General features: G+C 39.0%; 3 protein-coding genes across 7 annotated transcripts in view; 2 read left to right on the plus strand and 1 right to left on the minus strand.

Moving 5' to 3' along the window:
• RXFP1 (relaxin family peptide receptor 1) overlaps nucleotides 1-6,211 on the plus strand; it is a 49,144-nt gene extending 42,933 nt beyond the window's left edge. For all 3 annotated transcript variants that reach the window (XM_036853285.1, XM_036853286.1, XM_036853287.1), the window contains 2 exons: nucleotides 426-644; nucleotides 5,910-6,211. In XM_036853285.1, the coding sequence (XP_036709180.1) occupies nucleotides 426-644; nucleotides 5,910-6,211 (521 nt within the window). The remainder of the gene's footprint in view (nucleotides 1-425; nucleotides 645-5,909) is intronic.
• On the minus strand, nucleotides 527-14,397 carry C5H4orf46 (chromosome 5 C4orf46 homolog). 3 transcript variants are annotated; one of them, XR_005020021.1, is made up of 4 exons: nucleotides 13,877-14,397; nucleotides 10,507-12,521; nucleotides 4,229-4,342; nucleotides 534-661 (listed from the first exon to the last, which is right to left on the minus strand). XR_005020021.1 is itself a non-coding variant. In XM_036853292.1 (2 exons), exons 1-2 carry the CDS (start codon nucleotides 14,054-14,056, stop codon nucleotides 12,366-12,368), a joined length of 336 nt encoding a protein of 111 aa, XP_036709187.1. In that variant the 5' UTR covers nucleotides 14,057-14,397; the 3' UTR covers nucleotides 10,280-12,365. The 3 variants fall into 3 exon arrangements, 1 of the variants encoding a protein (XP_036709187.1); XR_005020022.1 differs by lacking the exon at nucleotides 4,229-4,342 and having other exon boundaries at nucleotides 527-661; XM_036853292.1 differs by lacking the exons at nucleotides 534-661; nucleotides 4,229-4,342 and having other exon boundaries at nucleotides 10,280-12,521.
• Nucleotides 14,398-14,488: 91 nt separating this feature from the next.
• ETFDH (electron transfer flavoprotein dehydrogenase) overlaps nucleotides 14,489-14,752 on the plus strand; it is a 37,362-nt gene continuing 37,098 nt past the window's right edge. The window contains exon 1 of the mRNA XM_036853283.1: nucleotides 14,489-14,707. Within this exon, the coding sequence (XP_036709178.1) occupies nucleotides 14,674-14,707 (34 nt within the window). The 5' untranslated portion in view covers nucleotides 14,489-14,673. The remainder of the gene's footprint in view (nucleotides 14,708-14,752) is intronic.

The raw sequence follows: 14,752 nt of genomic DNA on the forward strand, positions 1-14,752 counted from the left end.
CATATTTTAACTCTTTGCCTTTATAATATGAACAAATTCAAAGTAGCCACACAAGCCTTTGGCTTGGGAGCAGACAACCAAGTATGCCCTCTTGTGAAAAATATTCTCAAAATATAACAAAGTAATTGAATTACCAAAAAAATTAACACAAGACAGATTAATGTAATAAGCCCAAGATAGTCATTGAATCACTATAATCTAATTTTAATATGCCATTTTAAAATTAAACATTTCATCATTCTTATAGCTTCAACAATATTTAAATTTTTTAATTAATGATTTTTGTGCCTTAGTAATTCTTACAAAGAACAAAAAACACATTGTGGTCTTTGTATCTTCTCCTTTACAATAACAGCTAAGGGTATGTTTGCTTGTTCTGAAAGAATGTTCTTATTCATTAATCATCATCTTTGCGTTCTTCATAGGTATTAACTTAGCAGCATTTATCATCATAGTTTTTTCATATGGAAGCATGTTTTACAGCATCCATCAAAGTGCCATAACAGCAACCAAAGTACGGAATCAAGTTAGGAAAGAGATGATCCTTGCCAAACGTTTTTTCTTTATTGTATTTACTGATGCATTGTGCTGGATACCCATCTTTATACTGAAATTTCTCTCATTGCTTCAGGTAGAAATACCAGGTATGAATTTTTTCTTCCTGTAAAGAAATAAAAAATCTGTCCATTAATATTTGCCTTATATATTTAGGTGATTCTATGTTGGATGCATATACATTTATAATTGTTATATCCTTTTCTTGCATTGATCCCTTGATCATTATGTAGTGTCAGTCTTTGTCTCTTGTAACAGTCTTCCATTTAAAGTCTATATTGTCTGATATGAGTATTGCTACTCTGGCTTTCTTTTGATTTCCATTTGCATGGAATACCTTTTTCCATATTTCTTCCTGATACACTCTTATAAGTTTTTATGTTTCTAGGAATTTATCCATTTCTTGTAAGTTGTCCAATTTGTTGACATATAACTGTTAGTAGTATTCTCTGATGATTGTTTGTACTTCTGTGATATCAGTTGTAACTTCTACTTTTTCATTTCTAATTTTATTTATTTTGATCCCTTCTCTTTTTTTTCTTGATGAGTCTGGCTAAAGATTTAGCAATATTTTATCTTTTCAAAGAACGAACTCTTAGTTTCACTGATCTTTTTGACTACTTTTTAGTCTCTATCTCATTTCTTTCTGCTCTGATCTTTATTACTTCCTTCCTTCTACTAACTTTGGGCCTTGTTTGTTCTTTTTCTAGTTCCTTTCATTAGAAAGTTAGGTTGTCCATTTGAGATTTTTTTATTTCTTGGGGTGTCCCTGAATCACTGTAAACTTCCCTCTTAGAACTGCTTTTGCTGTGTCTCATAGATTCTGTAGGGTTGTGTTTCTATTTTCATTCATCTTAAGGTAATTTTTTGTTTCCTCTTTGATTTCTTTGTTGACCCATTGGTTTTTTAGTAGCATGTTGTTTAGTCTACACATTTGTGTTTTTCCACTTTTCTTCCTGTAATTGGCTCCTAGTTTCATACTATTGTGGTTGGAAAAGATGCTTGATATGATTTTAGCCTTCTTAAATTTACTAAGACTTGTTGTGTGGCCTAGCATGTGATTTATCCTGGAAAATGTATGCACATTTGAAAAGGATGTGTAATTTCCTGTTTTTAATGGAATGTTCTGTAGATATTTATTAAGTCCAACTGGTATAATGTGTCTCTTAAAGCCACTGTTTCCTTATTGATTTTCTGTCTGGATGATCTAGCCCTTGATGTGTGTGGGGTATTAAAGTCTCCTACCATCTTCTAATACTGTCAATTTCTCCCTTTATGTCTGATAATATTTGCTTTACATATTTAGGTGCACATATGTTTACAAATGTTATATCCTCTTCTTGGGTTTACCCCTTTATCATTTTATAAGTGCCCTTCTATGTCTTTTGTTACAGACTTCTCTTTAAAGTCTATTTTGTCTGATATGTGTATTGCTAACCCAGCTTTCTTTTCATTTTCATTTGCATGGAATATCTTTTTCCGTCTCTTCACTTTCAGTATGTATCTTTGCTCTGAAGTGACTCTCTTGTAGCTAGCATATAGATGGGGCTTGTTTTTTAATCCATTCAGCCACCCTATGTCTTTTTATTGGAGCATTTAGTCCATTTACATTTAAAGTGGTTATTGGTAGGTATGTACTTATTGTCATTTTGTTACTTGTTTTCTGGTTGTTTTTGTAGTTCTTCTCTGTTCTTGTCTTCTTTTAGCATCTTCCCTTGATTTTCCTTAGTGTTATGTTTGGGTTCCTTTCCCTTTTGTGTGTGTGTATCTATTGTTGTTTTAAGGTTTGTAGTTACCATGCCATATATATATATACATATATATATATATATGTATATATATATATATATATGTATACACACACACACATGTAAACTGATAGTTAAGTTCAAATGCATTCTAAAAGCTCTACATTGTTATTCCCCCCTGAAGTTTTGTTTTGGTGTCATATTTTACATCTTTATATGTATACCTTAACTGTTTATTGTAACTATAGTTGATTTTGATTTTACAAACTTTTGGTTTTAATCTTAGTACTAGCTCTTTTAAGTACTTGATCCACTGCCTTTACTCTATATTTGCCTTTATCAGTAAGATTTTTTTCCTTCATATATTTTACTTTCCATTACGGCTTTTTTTTTTCACTTGAAAAAGTCCCCTTAATGGTTCTTGTAAGGCTGGTTTAGTGGTGATGAATTTTTTTAGTTTTTACCTGTTGGGAAACTCTTTTTTTTAAAAATACATCTTTATTGGAGTACAATTGCTTCCCAATGCTGTGCGAGTCTCTGTTGTACAACAAAGTGAATCAGCCATATGCATACGTATATCCCCACATCCCCCCCCATCTTGAGCCTCGCTCCTGCCCTCCCTATCCCACCCCTGTAAGTCACCACAAAGCACCGAGGTGATCTCACTGGGCTATGCTGCTGCTGCTCTTTCAATTCTGAATGATAGCATTGCCAGGTACAGTATCCTTGGCTATAGGTTTTTTCCTTTCTTTCAACACTTTAAATGTATGATGCCACTCCCTTCTGGCCTGCAAATTTCTGCTGAAAAGTCAGCTGGTAGCCTTATGTGGTTTCCCTTGTATGTGACTCTTTGCCTTTCTCTTGCTGCCTTTAAAATTCTTGCTTTAACTCTTGCCATTTTAATTATTATATGTCTTAGTGTGGATCTCTTTGAGTTCATTTTGTTTGGGACTTTATGTGCTTCCTGGATCAGGTGCTTCCTTCTTCAGGTTAAATTAAATAATTTTCAGCCATTATTTAATCAAATACATTTTTTGCCCCCTTCCTTTCTCTTTTCTCCTTCTGGGAACCCTATAATGCAAATGTTAGTACACCTGATGCTGTCTCTGAGGTCCTTTAAACTATCCTCATTTTTTTTTAATTATTTTTTTCTTTTTGCTATTCTGATTGAGTGATTTACACTATTCTGTCTTCCAGGTTGCTAAGGATTCTTCTGTTTCATTCTTCTGTATCACTTTACTGTTGATACCCTCTAGTGTATTTTTCATTTCAGTTATTGTATTCTTCGGCTCTGATTGGTTCTCTTTACATTTTCTGTTTCTTTGTTACAGTTGTGGGCTCCTCTTGTCCTTTCCCAAGGCGGGTGAACATTTTTATGACCATTGCTTTAAATTCTTTGTTAGGTAAATTACTTATCTCCACTTCTTTTGGTTTTTCTCCTGGGGTTTTATCTTGCTCTTTAATTTGGAAAATATTCCTCTGTCCTCTCATTTTGTTTGGCTTTCTCTGTTTGTCTCTGTGAAATTAGGCAAAACAGTTGCCTATCCTGAGCTTGATTTGTGTCCTTATGTGGGAGCACCCCTATGTGGTCTGCACATGCCCAGTGGCTTTGGTGGGAGAGCTGAATCTGAAACAAACAGGGGCAAGGGTTTTCCTGCGGCATGTCAGGCCCATCGCCTTGGTTGGGGTTTGGGGGCTGGAGACGAAGGGGCTAGAGTCAGAGCCCCATGTGAGCCAGGGCTTCTCCTGGGTCACTGGCAGCTGCTGCCTTGAGGGGTGGGGGGCTGGAGCCAGAGCATGGCGGGGGCTACAGCTTCTCCTGGCGCAAGCTGGAGCCTGCCATGTGTTCAATTTTTTCCACAAATGCCAAAAAACATAGTGACTATGGGAACAAAGGAACAATGATTCCAGTAAATTATACTCACTGTGTTGAAATTCTGATAATCCCATGCTTAAGATGACCAGAAAGGAACACAGGTCAAAATGATTATCAAATAATTACTTCATTTTTTTTTTTAGAACATAAGAAATTTTTCTTCCTGAAATACATAGCAATTTAGGGAACATTACCCCAGAGTGTGAGAGATGACAGAAGAAGGCACTCTTGATCTTTAAAAATTAGGCACATCACATTCATTAGGATGGCTGTTCTCAAAAACAGAAAATAACAAGTACTAGCAAGGATGTGGAGAAATTGGAACTCTTGTGCTGGTAGGAATGTAAAATGGCACAGCTGCTGTAGAAAACAGTATGGTGGTTCCTCAAAAACTTAAACATAGGATTACCATGTGACCCAGCAATTCTACTCCTGAGTATATACCCAAAAGAATTGAAAGCAGAGAATCAAACAGACATTCATACACCCATGTTCATGACAGCATTATTCACAGTAGCCAAAATGTGGGAGTGAAACAACCCAAGGGTCCATCAACGGACGAATGCTTAAAGCAAATGAGTTATATACACACAATGGATTATTATTCAGCCTTTAAAGGGAGGAAATTCTGATACATGCTACAACATGGATAGATTTTGAAAACATTACGCTACTGAAATAAGCCAGTCACAAAAGGACAGATTCTGTATGATTCCACTTATATGAGGTAATTAGTGTAGTCAGAGTCACAGAGACAAAAAGTTTGTGAATGGCGTTGTCAGGGATTAGGGGGAGGAGGGTGGGAGGGGTGGGAAGTGTTTAAAGGTACGGAGTTTCAGTGTGGGAAGATGAAAAAGTTTTGGAAATGGATGGTGGTGATGGTTGCACAACAATGTGAATGTAGTTAATGCCACTGAACTGTACACTTAAAAATGGTTAAAATGGAAAAGTTTATGTTATGTATATTTTACCACAATAAAAAAATGTATAAAATCCTGTTAACTGTATGTATACTGCAATATATATTCACACTTTAAAAATTTATAAACATACAACTTTAATTTTGCTTTATCCCATGATTGGTCGTGATAGTGCCTTACATTTTATAAGTAAAAGAGGGAAGAGAGCATAAATTAAATTATAATAAAAATCTGAGTATTAGGTAGTTGCATACATACTGCAGTAATTTTAAGATAAGGTTAGGCAAAGATGTTTTTACCGAAATAAATATCTAGTCAAAAGCCTAAAAATGCATACCTGTTTTTCAAACCAAATAAATAGCAGAAAAGAAATCTATTAAAGCTAAGTCTATATATTCTGAGAAATATTACATGTACTATCTAATAATTAAAACACTTGAAAAGGTATGATTTAAATACTAAACAATATTGTTTTTCCTAAGATGGAATCATATCCGAGTAATATATAATCACTTGGTAGAACACATTTCTACCCAATAGAATATTTTGTTGATGTATTCGAGAAAAGCTACTTAGCAAAACACCTGGTTTTTGATAGTGTTAGCTCCTCCCTCAAACACTGGCACCCTGGAAAAACATCTGGAAACACATATAGACTTGGTATTTAATTATGTGACATCAAGGGGAAAAAAATTAAGACTCAAAAGTCAGTGTGGGGGGCTGGGGGGGGGGTGGGGAAACCAGGACAAGGTATGTCCATACCTTGTAGAGATCCATAAACACTCAAGGAATTTCATTTTTCTCTTCCAGGTACCATAACGTCTTGGGTAGTGATTTTTATTCTGCCTATCAACAGTGCTTTGAACCCAATTCTCTATACTCTGACCACAAGACCATTCAAAGAAATGATCCATCAGTTTTGGTATAACTACAGACAGAGAAGATCTATTGACAGCAAAGGAAGTCAGAAGACATATGCTCCATCGTTCATCTGGGTAGAAATGTGGCCCCTGCAGGAGATGCCTTCTGAGCTAATGAAGCCAGCTCTTTTCACAGACCCCTGTGAATTATCACTCATTTCTCAATCAACTAGACTCAATTCCTATTCATAACCGACTGAAACCTATTTCTACACAGAGAATACTGTGGGATGCTTCATGATGGATTTATTAGTATAAAATAAATGCCACAAAATAATTTATAATAACGGCGAAAATAAATTAGCTTACATGGACATGAGGTTATTTGGGAAAAAATCAAAATGACTGATGCCCGTGTAAAGGGAAATAAATTATATTGATGATGTGTATATACTGGTACATATTTTGGATAGGAAACTAAGAGAAATCTACTTCAAGGTTCATTCATTCTTTTACCATGCATTTATTGAGTACCCATTGTGTGCATAGCACTGCAGTAAATTCCTGGGAGTAGACAGTATAGAATCTTTTCAATTTGCAATGTTAAATTGTATTTAACTACAAGAATATAAAAAGTCCATCTGCAGCTCCTAGTTTAAGGTAGAGCTTTGTCTGTCTTGCTTACCAGCAAAAGTAAGAATCACAGACACTCTTAAATAAAGGTTTACGGTTTTGGAATAATCAGTATACTCGCATCAGAGAACATGTCTGATTATTAGCAAAGTACAGACATTTTGTTTTAAGAACTCATCTTACCTCTCTTCAAGTCTCTGTATACTTGAGAGCCAATAAACATATTTATTACTTTGAAAAAAGAGCTCTGATATTAACTCAAAACAGCACCCCTCTGTCACTTCCTTCCCAGTTGTCTTTTTGCTTTAAATGAGCACCATTATATGAGATCATAAAAAGAGAATAAAAGTATGGCAAAGGAATGAATCAGAAAAGCTAGAACAAGGATAGACATTCAGATCAGTGGAACAGAAGTGAGAGTCCAGAAATAAAACCCTCATATTTAACAGTCAGTTGATGTTCAACAAAGATGACAAGACAATCAAATGGGGAAAGAACAGTTTTTTCAACAAACAGTGCTGGGACAACTGGATATCCATATGCAAAATAATGAATTTGGACCCCTACCTTACACCATATACAAAAATTTACTCAAAACAAATCAACGACATAAATATGACATGAATCACTTAGAAGAAAATATATGGGAAATCTTCCAAACCCTGGATTTGGCAATGGAGTCTTAGATATAACAACAAAAGCATGAGCAACAAAAGGAAAAAAATGGATAAACTGGACTTCATCTAAATTAAAACTTTTGTGCATCAACAAACATTATTAAAAGAAGTGAAAAGACAACCTTCAGAATGAAAGAAGTTTCATTCATATATCTGAGAAGGGTTTAATGTCCAGAATATATAAAGAACTCTTATAACTCAACAAAAAAGATAAGCAACCCAATTTATTAAATGGGCAAAGGACTTGAATAGACTTTTCTCCAAAGAAGATTCATAAATGGCCAATAAGCATGTTCAATACCACTAATCATTAGGAAAATGCAAATTAGACTATAATGAGATAACACTACACCTACTAGGAGGGCTATAATTTAAAAAAACAAAAAACAAAAACAGAAAATAACAAGTATTGGCAAGGACGTGGATATTGAAAACCTTTCTACATTGCTGGTCAGAATGTAAAATGATGCAGTCACTGTAGAAAACAGTTTGGCGGTTCCTCAAAAGCTTATCATAGTATTCCCATATGATACAGCAATTTCATTCTTGGGTATAAACCCAGAAGAAAACAGGACTCAGATACTTGTATTCAGATACTCATCATAGCATTATTCACAGCAGCCAAAAGATGGAAACAACCCAAGTGCCCATGAACTGACGAACAGATAAACAAAATGTGGTGTATACATATGATGGAATATTATTCAGCCATAAAAAGGAATAAATTCTGACACATGCTATAACATGATGAATGCGAAATAAACCAGGCACAAAAAGTTCAAATAACTGTATGGTTCCATTTACATGATATATCTAGAATAAGCAGATTCATAGAGACAAAGTACATCAGAGGTTACTGAGGTGGGAGGGTTGGGGAGATGATGCCTGAGAAGTAGAGGATCTTCTTGGGCAAAAAGAAGTTCTAAAATTGATTGTAGTGCTAGATAAACAACTCTGCGGTTATACGAAAAGCCACTGAATTGTACACTTTAGATGGGTGAATTTTATGGTATGTAAATTATATCTCAATAAAGCAGTTAAGGAAAAAGAAAAAAAGAGCTATAATGCACTGATTCAGGACCTGAACTTCAGGGGAAAAAGATCTGCATGTTTTACTCTATAGGACATTTTTACTCTACAGAGAAAGTCATCACGGGATGAATTTACCTTCTGTTCATGTGGTCGGCAAGTTCATCAGATATTTTTTGGCTCTGAGCTACTGAAATCTTTTGCTTTCATAATTTGAAAACATTACACAGGAATAAAATGTTTTCAGGTAGTTTTAAATACCCCCAAAATGTCTGAAACATGAAAATACTGGAATCAAAAACATAACAAATTTATTGAATATATAATTATATAGATTTCTTTTGAAAATAAACTACCCAAACTTTAATTCTATTAAAAACATGGCTTGTCTGAGTCATTTCTGTTCTTACACGGAATGATACCAATATGTTTTCCACATGAAGAATGTGGTAGACTTTCAACAAATGTATGTGTATATATATATATATTTACATATATAAAGAGATTTATTATAAGGAATTGGCTCATGTGATTATGGAGGCTGGCAAGTCCAGAAATCTGCAGAGCCAATGTCCTAGTTCAAGTCCAAAGGCCAGAAGCTCTGTAGAACCAGGAAAAGCTAATGTCTCAGTTCAAAGGTCATCAGGCAGGAAGAGCTATGTTTCCAAGGCCTTCGACTGATTGAATGAGGCCCACCCAGATTATGAAGGGCAATCTGTTTTACTCAGGCTACCAATTTAATTGTTATTCTCATCCAAAAATGCCCTCACACAAGCACCCAGAATGTTTGGCCAAAATATATGGGTACCCTGTGGTCCAGCCAAGTTGACACATAAACCATCGCATGGGAAGAGTAAATAAAATCACAACCTTGAATATTAATAGGTCTAACCAAAAGCTAGGTAGCTAGGTATGTTATAGACAAGCATATTAGTTTTGGTGTTGGAGGCCCTCAGGCAAATTATTTCATCTCAGCCTGTTTTCTATTCTGTAGATAGGAATAATATCACTTTCCTCAGAGAGCTAATATGGTTACATGAAATGTTTATAAAGCTCCCAGCATAGTGTCTGATGCATATTTCATACTAGGAACTTTTGAAACGAAATACACTATTTTAATGCTAAAAATTCCATCTTATTGACTTCAGCCTCTTGAGGCTTTTAAAAGTTTACATCAGTCAGAATAATAAATTGTCCTCTGAGGTTTGTATAGAGCTGGCAATGAGCTACTAAGTTAAAAATTTTTTCTGAAGTTTTTAAGAAATGTTTATGCCCTGAGCTCTTCCCCAATCTCTCCCATGAAGCAGAGCAAAAAGAAATATAAAATGGGATGATTTTCTTTAAAAGCCACTCTTGAAAATAAGGTGAACTTCTCTGTGGATCCTGCTGGGCAACAGAAACTATAAGCAGAGCGGAGCTGCAGGTCCATGAGCTCTGACATTAGCAGCTATAAGTTTGGTAGAGGAATTAACTGAAGTGTCCACAGACAGCTCAGTGCCTGAAATCAGGGTTAGCCCAAGCTGATGGCAATTAAATTAGAAATCAACTAACATGCTTTTTCTAACTTAAAAGAACATACATGGTGGGCGCAGGGAGAGGAACTCACACAAAAACCAAAGTAGTACAGATCACACTCATGACACAGCCAAAACAGGGGAAGTTACAGGGAATCTTAGCTTGAGATCAAGCAAATAGATCAAAAGAATAGAATAGAGAGCTCAGACCGAGGCATTTATATGGCAATCGAATGACATGTAGCATTTGAAACATGGTATTTGGAGGAACAGCTATACACATACAAAAATAAACACACAAAACAAGACCCGAAAATTAAACCATAAGCAAAAAGAAATTCAGGTGGATTAAACACTCAAACATTAAAAACAAACTTTTTTAACTTTTGGAAAGACATACAGGAGAGCATCTTTATGACATTTCCTAGACAAGACCCAGAAAACACTATTATGAAAGACTGGTGAGATTAAATTAAAATGAAAAACGTTTATTCAAGGAGACTCTATAATCAAATACAAAAATAAACCACAGACTACAAAAGATAGTTGAAACCTACATAATGGATCATTAGTTAGTATTCAAAATATGTAATACCTACAAATCCATAAGGGAAACACAAAACATAACAGAAAAATGGACAAAAGGTATAGTCTGGGAAATCACACTGCATTTCCTCAATATGCTGGTACTTACACAAGTCAGCACTATTCAACGTGGGAGAATCTACAAGGCCATGGGTATCATCAGGCGAGAGAAGACCACTGGGGCCCTCTGGAGGCTGGTTACTACAGACACAAAATAGTACAGTTTTTTTTTAAACTGAAGTATAGTTGATTTACAGTATCATATTAGTTTCAGGACAGTACTTTGTAGTGTTTTGAAAACATGCATACGTATTAAAAATACAAGAACACAAACTAGAATATGCACCACCTCTAGGACAGTGGTTATCTCTGGGGAGAGAAGAAGGGGATGGGATCAAAGAGGTAACAAAACAAGCTTCAAATGCATCTAACATTTACATACACATATAGATCTGAAGAAAACATACCAAATGCTAACATTCATTAAATCCGCATGGTGAGAATACATGGGTGCTCTTTAAATCATTCACCTTTCCTGTTAGGTTTGAAATATTTCAGTAAAAAGTTTTAAAATAATGAACCCAAAGAAATGGAAATAACATTTGGTTTGAACAAAAGTTTATTTTTGTATATTTTAAAAATTGCAATTTTCATGACACATAAGAAAAACAGTTTTCTAATATCAAAATAAGCATCTCTTTGGTATCGGAACACACCATATGTGTTATCCTTAGCTTAAAAAAATTAATCAAGAACCATGACCTAATATGCTAAACAAAACTATCCTTTGCCCATCCATGTGTCCCCTTTCACAGGCCCATTGTGGGGCTTGGGAATATAGTTCTGCACATACCTCCTTACCTACAAATAAGTAAGATACTGTATCAGAGGCGTCCAGAAGTTACACAGCAAGAGAATTAGTTGGTTCAATCACTGACATATACGACACAAACCCACCAAAAAAGAGAAAGAGAGAGAGGGGCAGCGCAACGTAAGATACGGGACAAGTAAAATAGAACACTGTCATGAAGATCAAATAATAGGAAAATAATTACATCATTTAAATTTGATGCATTTTTAAAAAGTAACTTGTTTAGAATTATTATATTTAGAATTTAGAATTATTACTTGCCAAGCTCCAAAAGTAATAATTCAGAGCGACAATTTTGATAAGGCACTTTAAAGAGAGCAATCAAACATATACCAACATCAAATATGAGAAATATCCATAAAAGCAGTTAACCTTAGAAAAAAACATAGGCATTCTTTCAAGACAGGTTTCAGTAAAAGCTTTTTTGGAAAGCATGATAGAAGGGTGAAAAATATTTATCATATCTTTTAAAAAGCTGTCACCAGTTAAAGTTCAAAATCCTGTTTAAAAAAAAAGATAACATTTTCCTTCAAGGCAATGAGGTTCTGACTCAAATATTTTTTTGAGAAACAATTATAATCTTCATGCTAAAAACAGGAAAAAAAACAGCTTTTAATTATGTTGTCAACTCTTATTCATCAAACATTTAGTGACTGTTGTGTAACAGACTTCTAGCTGCTGGAAATATAGAAGTAATAAGACACAATCATTGGTTCTAGGGAACTTAGCCTAATGGAGCTGAATCTAACATTGGTCCATACAATAAAGCTCGACTTCAAACTCTGCCATTTTTGGTATCTTCTTGCAAACTGAAGAGAATAATGGTCCACCTAGTTTGCTACTGGTAGCACTGTGGCATTATTAATATTATCTACTGATTAAATTAACTTTCATAGAAGAGTCTTTGAAAGTTTAGAAAACAGAAAGTGTTTAAAGATAAACGGGCCAACATCAAAAATATCATATTCTGTTTTCACAAAATGAAGAAAACCAAGAAAAATTTCATCTTCTGTATACAGAACTGCTGGTGATTATCCTATCCACACGGCACATGTGCAAACATCATAAATGAGGTGGTATGGATTATTACAGTCAAATCAGTTGTCAGGCTTCAAGGAATCATAGCCTTCTTTCAAGAGGTCTCGCCATGTTTTAAGGAAACGTGCATTTTCTGTACATTTGAAGGCAAGCTCTTCCACTTGAGCTGATACTGCAGATGCAGCTTCAAGAAGTTTGGTTAATGAAAATGCTGCCTGAAATTAAAAAAAAAAAAAAGTAAACAACAGAAGTTTTTTTTTTTTTAATTCTCTCCGCATCCTATAAACCAATCTGAAAATAACTTAGAACCTCGAATTCAATGCCCAAGTTATTTTCTTTAAAAGTAAAAAAATCTACGAACTAAAACAGCTCTTTCGTGGAACCTAAGAAATTCTTTTTTTTTTTTTTTTTAATTTAGTTGCTTCTTTGCTTGCATCGGGTCTTAGCTGCAGCAGGCAGGCTCGTCCTTGGGGCACGCGGGCTCACTAGCTGCCAGGCGCCGGCTCTACAGCGCGTGGCTCAGATGCCCAGGTGGCACGCGGGATCTTAGTCCCCTGACCAGGGCTCGGGCCCGCCTCCGCTGCGTTGCAAGGCGGATTCTTAACCACTGGGCCACCCGGGAAGTCCCAGAAGTTCTTCTATATGAAGTAAGCTTTGAGGAAGTATGTCTGCGAGAAAGATAATCCATGACGGATGAGACAGGAGCAGTCAGCATTTTTTTTCGTTGAAAATACACTAGAGTCTCATTTAGCTCAACAAGACGACTTGGGTCCGTTGACACCAAGTACCAGAAGTATCTGAAGGTCTTCTTATGACACAGCTCTTACTGATACGTAGGTACCAAGGGCCGTGCTCCACTGTCTTCACCTGTGAACGCGGCAGACCGTGAAAACGTACAGACCAAAGAACAGACCTTCACGTTACACACCCGCACTGCATTCTACGCGCTCACTTGGAACCAGCCTGCTCAGCAGAAACAAAAACTGCGGCAGCACTCTCGCCATCTTCTAGAACAACAAATACCCACTGAGCAACGAGACATTAACGGAGTTCACTCCGCAGTTTGCGATCTGCACGCGAGGCTCTCCCAGTTAAGACACACCCTACACTTGACCTTAAATCCTGAAACCAGGACCGCTCGGGGAGGCGGGGTCTGGAAACTGGAGGTTCAACAGAAGCCGTCCAGACCCGGCATCCCGGCAGACAGCCCGGGGAGGGGTCTCTGCCCCGTTAGTGGAAGCCGTCTGGACCCCCGGGCGGGGAGTGACCCGTCCTGACTGGGTCCGCCCGGACAGATAATCGCCTTGTCAGCGGGCTCTGGGCAGGCGGCCCACCGGGACGGGGGCGCCTAAAGTCCCGGCAGAGGATCACGGCCTGGCCCTCAGCCCCGCAGACGAGGTGGGGCGGGCGATGCGAACTGCGCGGTTTCGGGTTACAGCGCCGGACGGGAACCCGGCGGCCGGGCACGAAGAACCCCCGGCGCGGGCGCGGCGCGGGAGGAGTGCCCGGGACTCCCGACGCGGATCCTGAACACGGGCTGGACCGGCCCGGACCCGCCGGCCGCACTCACGTCTCCGATCTGCAGCTCCACCTCCTCCAGCGGGTCCACCGGCCGGCCGCTGTTCCTGTTCGGAACCGGACGGCCCAAACCCCCCGGGGTGCCGGGGGAAGATGCTGAAGACGCGTCTGAAGACGAGGGAGAGGAGGGCGGCGGCTGCGGGGAAAGCCGCAGCTCCTCCGGGTCCGCCATGGAGCGGGCTGGGCGGTGGGACGGCACGTCGGCGGCCGAACCGATACCAACCCACTTTCAACCGCTCGCGCCTAAAGCCCAGCGCGCCCGCCTCCTCGCCGCTCTCGGCCCTGGGCCGCGAAGCCCTGTCACTTTCTCGGGACAGCCAATCAGGTGCCAGTGAGTGCGCCTCGGGCGGCTCTGCGCTCCCGGAGCAGAAGACGACACCTCCCAGGGTGCCGTGCGCGCCGCTCCGCCCCACCGTCTTGGCACTGCGCGCGCGAAGCACCCTGGGATTGGTGGTCTCGGCCCCCCCAGAGCTCCGGCGGCCTCCGCGCGCCCGGGTGACAGGCCGCCCGCCTGCAGCCGCGGGCGGCGCCGGGACTTGGAGTCTCTTCCCTTGCCCCCTCAGTCCGTGACCCGGAAGCGCTGCGTTCGTCGCGTGTCGCGCGGCGTCAGTGCACGGCAAGAGGGAGGCGGGAGCGCCGTGAAGGCGGAGCGGTCGCTGAGGAGGGGGGCGGAGACTCCGGGCGTGCAGGCGGGCGATGGCGCCCCCCGCGGCCTAGAGGTCCCGTACCCGGGCGAGCCGAGCCCGAGCTCCTCCCGCGGCGTCCGCCAGCGTACCGGCTGCAGTGAACATGCAGGTGCCGCTGGCCAGGCTGGCCTGCCCGGGTGAGCGGGGTCTGCGCGCGCGGGTGAGGGGAGCGAGGTCGCGGG

The sequence above is a fragment of the Balaenoptera musculus genome, chromosome 5, assembly GCF_009873245.2.
Source record: "Balaenoptera musculus isolate JJ_BM4_2016_0621 chromosome 5, mBalMus1.pri.v3, whole genome shotgun sequence".
In the NCBI taxonomy this organism is placed as follows: Eukaryota; Metazoa; Chordata; class Mammalia; order Artiodactyla; family Balaenopteridae; genus Balaenoptera; species Balaenoptera musculus.

Excerpts from the sequence above, each read along its gene's own strand:
- C5H4orf46 (XM_036853292.1), bottom strand. The coding sequence starts at position 14,056 with ATGGCGGACCCGGAGGAGCTGCGGCTTTCCCCGCAGCCGCCGCCCTCC. Across the intron at positions 12,522-13,876 it reads TGGAGCTGCAGATCGGAGAC|GCAGCATTTTCATTAACCAA; the intron begins GTGAGTGCGGCC and ends TTTTAATTTCAG.